Raw genomic sequence first — 7,678 nt, forward strand, 5'->3', positions numbered from 1 at the left:
TATGGTTTTTATCTCATTATTTCAGGTTTGTTAAACTAAATTTACACTTCAATTGTTTTTGTTATCATTCCCACGGGAAGTTTCTACGAAGTTTTTTTCTTTTTAATATCGCCAGATGGCGTTCCTTTTAAAATTGTATGTATCTCTCAGCTTAATGTCAATAAACTTTACTTTCTATCTGAATCTCGATCTACATGGACCACAGTTGATAGCATTGCCACTGTTTCGAAAATTATGATACAGTAAAAGTAAAAAGTTTAACTTCGAGTTTCGTCGTGATTTACATAGTTTAGATTCAAAGTTGAATAGGGATCTGCCGAGTATTCCACTGTTTAACAGCTATCAACAGTGGTGTATAACTATCAACAGTGGTGTATAAAAATTAAGGCTTTGTTAACTATTAAGATAATAGCAAATATGCTTATCGAAGATACAAAATTGCAAGAACAATGGACACTGAAATGTGATATTGCTGTGGTGCATATTCAACTTTCGCTTTCTGATGTTCATAGTTTTCAGTTCGCAAACTAAACAAGTGCTAAAATTCTATGGGAAAAAATTTAAAATACATTTATTGGTAAAACAGAAAGCTTCAAAATCGATGCAAGTAATGAAGTAAAAAACCTTGAAATGAAAGAAAATGAAAATGTTCAGAAATGTTCTTTTTTGTACTGCTAGAGGTTTACGAGGGAAATTTTCAAAAATACGAGAAATTCTGAAACCACAACATAATAAACAAATGGATGAAGTTTTAGAAATCCTAGAGATTAAGAAAACAGCGAAATAAAATGAAGAAAAAAAATTTCCTATAAAAGGAGAAACATTCGGAGTAAAAGAAAAATAAGAAATAGAAGCACGAAGAAATGTTTCATCGGCCATAATCACCAAGCTAAAGACTGCTAATTTAGAAACAAAAATGATGGAAATCAAAACCCAACATCTCAAACAAAAAAAAACAAAAAACGCTTTCGAACTATAAATCGATGATAAACGAAACGAAAAGCAACAACTCTCATTGTTTATTTGAAAATCAAGATAAACATTCTAGTGAAAATTTCGTGCTTACCGCTGAACGAGAACAACATCTCGTAAATTCTAGACTTAAGCGTAATTTGTATCAGTAGTAGCATCACGTAAATTGTAGAGTTACAGGTAAAAGCAAAACAGTTTCCATTCTGGATTCCGGTGCCGCTTCACACATGGTAAAAGATTTAAAATTTTTTGAAAGCTTAAGTAATCATGTTAAAGGAAAAATACAATTAGTAGGTAAGAATGAAAACTTAATTTCTAAAGGTATTAGAATTGTAAAAGCTATAACAGTTGATATATATATATATATATATAATANATTAATTGTTTTCATTTGATGCGACGTATATATATATATATATATATATATATATATATATACCAGATTACTTACGAAACGTTTTAATTTCAGCATCCAAATTAATTGATAGAACTTATTAAGTTAAATCTAATGGTAGTGGTATTTTGATTTTAAGTAATGGCAATCACATTGTTTTAAATTGTTTTGAAATTTTAATGGAACCGTGTAATAACATTTCCCTTAAATTTTTTGATTATAATGATGTAAATAATTCTAAGTTAGAATGTTTGAAGCAAGTAATTTGAAGAGTTTGATTTTTGTCATAAAAGACTTAGTCATTGAAATCCACAATGCATGGTTAAAGCGCAAAATTAGAAAATTATCATTGCGAATCTTGTGACATAAGTAAAGTAACCCATATGAGTCATCCAACAATTAATGTGCCACAAAGTAATTCAATATTAGAGTTAATTCATGCAGACCCAGCCGGCCCAATAAATTGTTAACTATTAGACAATTCAAGATATTGTTTAGTTATAGTGGATGATTTTTCTGAGATGTACTTTTCTTATTTCATGAAGTATAAAAATGAAGTAATTGAAAGGTCTTGTAAATTTAAAGAAATATATGAAAATGCGATGAATAAGAAAATCAAAAAATTCAGAACAGGTAACTGGTTATAATTTGTTAATAACGAGATTGATAGTTTTCCAGAAAAATACAGGATCATTCATGAAAAAAGATTATCGTAACATTTTCGTCGAGTAGAGTTGTTCAGCGAGCCATAAGAGTATAAGTATAAATGACTAGGATATTATTATATGAAAGTGAATTATTATTAAAATTTTGGGTTGAGGCGATAAATTTCTAATCACTCTCATTTCTAATCTTACACCCCGCAAAAATAAGCAAAATTTAAACAATCGATAGAAATATGGTCAAGAAAAGTACCTAAACTTGACATAATACCTCTTAGTTTTGAAGATAAATATAGTAAAAATAAAGCATGCAAATTAAATAAAAATATTTATCGTCTACCTCGATCTGGTAGAAATAAAGTTAAAAAATGAACTAAAGAAGATTGTTCTTACTCAATTTGCGTCTGACAGTTGCGTATTTACTAAAATTAATGATAATGATTTTTTCGCGATTTGTGTATATGTATATGATTCGACAATATTTTCTAATAATTCGAAATTATACAAGGATATAATTTCCATTTCAAAACTTAATCAAACATTTGAAAGAAATGAAACAACAAATAGTTAAGAAACTTTAGGCTTTCAGATTTCACACAAAAAAAACGGAATTTGTTTATCTCTAACTAATCACTAGTACATTGAATCATTAATGAAAATATATGGTTTGGAAAAATGTAAGAAAACAAATGTCCCCGTAACTAAAGGTGAAGATTGATGTTTTAATCCTACTGATGATTTAATAAAGCGGACTGATTATCAAGAAATCATCGGTGAACTTTCATATTTAGCAAAATAGAACCCGAACAGATATTGCTTTTGCAACTAGTTATTTATCACAATTTAATAAACGTTCCGAATAAAGGCATTATGTTTTGGTTGAAAGAGTTTTGAAATATTTGAATGGTTCAAAAGATAGGGTCATATTTTATAGCAAAGAATTTGGTTTTTTAAACTGTAGTGTGGATGCAAGTTGGGACAACGCAGAAGGAGGAAAATTTTTCAGGTTGTGTAATTATGGTAGATAATTCTCTTAATATGGAAAAGTGGAAAACAAAGATGCATAAGACTATAAACATATAAAGCTGAATTATTTGCTGCAGCTGACACAGCTCGAGAATTTAGATTTGGATAATAAATATGTTAAATGAAATTAACAGTAAAAAATTTATTAATGCTCTTGTTATTATATTTTCTGCTTAGTCAAGCTGCTATTGGTTATTTGAACAATGGTAAGTTTTCTAGCAAAACCAGGCATGTAAATCTTAAATTTCATTTTGTGAGAGATATGATTGAAGATAAAATATTAAAAACTGTTTATAACAATACTATTTAAGACATTTTTGATTTTTTAACTAAAGCTGTAACGTTTGAGAAGTTACTTTCCTCTTTGGAAAAAAATAAGTTTCATTTGAAATTATATTGAGAGAATTAATATTTTTATATGTAGCGTTATTTGTATCAAAAAGTAAAATCTTTCTCGCAGGGGGAGATTGCTGTCATTCCCAGGGAAAGATTGCTACAAAGTCTTTTTCTTTTTAATGCAACCAGGTGGCGTTCTTTTTAAATTTGTATGTATTTATCTGCTTAATGTCAATAAAATATACTTTCTGTTTGAATCTCGATCTCCGCGGATCAAAGTTTTAAATTACGATATGCTTTTAACTCATTATTGACCAGTTAAGAAATGTTACATTTTAAGAATTTTACACCGATATATTTATTAAATAATCGTTCGATAAAGATAATTATCTTATCAAAGTATAGTTAATCATAGTGTTAGGAAATATTAAAAGAGTGATTCAAAAAGTTGTTAGTAAAATGTTAGGTGAAAGCAGACATACAAAAAGAATTAAAAATTACATAGGAACATGGGTCGTAAAGCAGAGATGTTAGAGGGAGGGACTCTTTATATGTAATGCGCAGCAACTATAAGCAAAAGTCATTCTATACAATTTTTTTACACTATATTTTCACTTATGATACACTTTTACAGTCAATAATAATACGGAGATGATCAAAGTTAAGAAGACAGGTTGATTTTGCATGGAATGGTACATCTTCTCAAGCTTACCTGATGCATCTCGGGGCACATTCTGCTGCAATGGCAGTCTAGCAATAACATACACTGCAATAGTGTTGGTCATTAACGTGTAAAATATGGGAAAATAATGCAGTAAAAATAAAACAGTTATTGTATATCAAACATAATTTGCAACCAAGGGCTCTGAATAGCATTCGCAACCCCATGTGCCAACGCAATTTTATTATTTTCGTGTGTCTGCTATTTTTTACCCTTTCACTTATCCATGATTTTCTTAATGTTCCTGTATACATATTTTATACTTGAAAGATTTTGGGGCACAAAAAGGAAATATGAGGCATCTTCTGAGCTGTCAGCAAAGTGTTAAAAATCTCACTACAAGCTTCTCAGATATGAGGCCCCTATTCTGAACTCGTTAAGTGCCATATACATTGATGCTGCACCGAGGTATGCTTTTCGATTTTACCACCTTTTGCGTGAAGATAGAAAAATTTAATAATCAGAATTAACTCGTTAAAAAAGTAAGTTAGTAAATAAAGTGTGATTCATTTCAACAAACTATAGGGGTTTCATGCACTGGAAGATAACGTAAAAAAACTGACTCTACAGAATTATGGAAGATACTATCAGTCATGATAGGAAATCAGGTATGTTCCGAGGCAAAAGAAGGTGCATGAATTTTTGTCCCAATTTAGGAAAAAAAGCCCTAGTTTGTTTGGTTAAAAAAGGAAACAAGCCTTTTAAGTAAATTTTCGAATCCGTCATAGAGATGGCAGTTCATTTAGATTTAAAAAATTGGAAACTTTTCTTTTATTCTTTGCTACAATTTTAGTTTTTCCTTTCTTAAATCCCTTTTGAGTCCTAAATAGGTTTTTCTTTTGTTAAATATGAAATATATTTATTAAATATAAAAAATATTGGTTTTTCTTTTATTAAATTATAAAAATATTGTATTGAAAAATTTTGGCTTAAATATATCTAGAAGTAATTTTCACCACATTAATAATCAGTGTCATCATTCAGGGTAGCTTTTTTTTTCTTTTTAAAAAGAAAATTAAAATTAGTTACCCAATTATCTCATTATAGAGATATTTTTGTCATCAAACCATGCACAGAAAATCGAAATTCTTTTAAACTTTTTATTTGGATACAGAAAATAAAGAAATACATGAAGTTTAATGCTACATTTTGAAGAGATGATATTTTAGTATGCATAAAGTGTTATAAAAAAAGAAGTCATTAAAACTCTCAATAAATATAAATATTGCCCCGAATTGAACTTGTAGCTTCATGCGATTCCCTCTTCAGAATCGATTTGATTCGGTTCTTGGATGAGTGCGTGTCACTAAAAAATACAAATTGAATATATACTCTCAAAATGTTTTAAGATATTTAGAAAACTATTTTAAGGTAACTTATATGAAATCATCAAACTTATATGTCACATTTAGGTACCTTATAATCGTGTACCACATTAAAAAAAAATTGTTCATATAGAAAGTGGTCTGTATACCAGGGCTCGAAAAATCTCAACATTTTCACAAGAAATCCTCTCGATTAACCCCTTCCTTCTCGCTCCCGTGAAAATGACGGGGTGAGATTTCGCCCTATATTTCTCGCTCCCGTGATATTGACGGGCTGGAGTGTTCAGTAGTAACTCACCAATAAGAATAAAACTAATTCATTTCCTTTGAACTGAAAACATTTTATTTCTCATTTTAGACACCAGATGGCAGTACCAGGATATTTTTAAGGTAATTGTAGATAGACGTCAGCACTAATCAAATACGTAATACAAATACAAAAGCCAAAAAAATAGGCAGTTTTATGACAGTTTTCTTGAAAATTAACCGATCGTTAAGGGGTTAATTGTCTGCTGCTATGGAAACAAGAGAAAGACCATTAGAAAAGAGGGGAAATTAACCCTACCAACCTAAATCAATGCAAAATATTGCATCCGTATTTAAAACTGCTCTTCGTAATCACGGGTGTCTTGTGTCTGGAAGAGTTCTCGAGAAAGCCAAACAGTACATGCCTGAACATTTTCTTCCATTACATATTAATGAAAATGTATGAATGTACCAATTATTACTCTAGATATTATTTTATAACCGTAGTTGAACAGCCGATCCAATTTTTCTTTGAGGTTTAGGAGTACTAATGTTCAACTCCTTAGCCTCGTAATTTAGAACCCAATCCAGAAGACAAGGAAACTCCTGGATCAAGTATTGGGAGAAATTTGCCTTCGTGGAGGACTTTTTGATGGAACGAACCCGCATTTGCGTTACATGGAGAGGAACACCACGAAAACCTCCCAAGGTTAGCCTGACGGCAAGGGAACTCTAACCCATGATCCTTCTACCACTGAGGATATTTTACGTCAGCACTGTGATCGATGCAAGTCAGTACGGAAATCGTATCGATCAGTCATCGCTGGGACTCGAACTCGGTTCACCTCATTCAAAAGCGAATGCTCTATCTCCTGAGCACTCACGGCTCTTATTAATCTTTAAAAAGAAGAAACGTCTACATTCTATCAACATGAATACTTTTATTTTAAGTATAATTAATTAAGATATAATAGGCATTATTAATAAAAAAAAATATTATTAACTAAGATGTATTAGGTATTATTAATAACAATATTTAACATTTACATAGTAAATGCAGAGTTTTATTATTAGCTAAGCATCGAAGTATCAAAATTTTTAGGCACTATCAGCAAGAGCATGTCCTTGAATACGATACTTATATATTGAATGCGATACCCTATGAAAAACAACTATATCAAAGTTGTATATCATATTGGTTTGTACCAAGTGGCTATTTCCTTCTGTTATTTATACTTTAGTTTTAAAGAAAGCGCTGCGGGGTGACTTCATATCTAGATATAGATATTTATATAGTCAATCAATCTGGCACCAAGAAGCAATCATCCGATTGCTTCTTGGTGCCAGATTACAGTGGTACAAGGCTCGATCAGGCTGGAATGATGCCGACTGGGGATGTATAGTCTTTAGCGACGAATCCCGCTTCCAACTGTGTCCTGACGATCATCGAAGACGTGTTTGGAGACGCACAGGGCAGAGGGGGGGGGTCCTGCCTTCATTATTGCACGCCACACCGGTCCTCAACAAGGCATTACGGTGCCATTTCCTTTGACAGCCGGACCCCTTTTGTCGTCCTTAGAGGTACACTTACTGCACAGCGGTACGTCGACGACATCCTAAGATCTGTTTTGCTACCATTCCTTTTGCAGCGCCATTGGCAAGTTTTTCAGCAGGACAATGCCAGTCCACATACGGCACGTGTTGCTATGAACTGTCTGTAAGCTTGTCAAACTCTTCCTTGGCCTGCCAGATCAACAGATCTATCTCCCATCGAGCATGTCTGGGATATGATGGGAAGGCGATTGCACCTTTGGCAGCAAATACCGCAAGAGACCATCCGGGAGCTTTATCGGTCTATGCCACGCCGTGTGGCAGCTTGTATCCAGGCGAGAGGCGGGTCAACACCTTATTGAACTTGTTACTGTAACTCTGCAATAAATTATTCAATTGTTCTGAAATTTTAATCATTTACTATTCTGTACATTGTCTTCCTATC

The 7,678-nt window shown here is 31.9% G+C and overlaps 1 protein-coding gene across 1 annotated transcript in view; it reads right to left on the reverse strand.

Annotated features, from left to right (window-relative positions):
• Window positions 1–5,197: 5,197 nt before the first annotated feature.
• Window positions 5,198–7,678, reverse strand: part of LOC107449497 (suppressor of tumorigenicity 14 protein homolog) — a 17,538-nt gene continuing 15,057 nt past the window's right edge. The window contains exon 6 of the mRNA XM_043045538.2: window positions 5,198–5,417. Coding sequence (XP_042901472.1) covers window positions 5,377–5,417 — 41 coding nt within the window. The 3' untranslated portion in view covers window positions 5,198–5,376. The remainder of the gene's footprint in view (window positions 5,418–7,678) is intronic.

This window comes from Parasteatoda tepidariorum, chromosome X2, assembly GCF_043381705.1.
Source record: "Parasteatoda tepidariorum isolate YZ-2023 chromosome X2, CAS_Ptep_4.0, whole genome shotgun sequence".
NCBI lineage: Eukaryota > Metazoa > Arthropoda > Arachnida > Araneae > Theridiidae > Parasteatoda > Parasteatoda tepidariorum.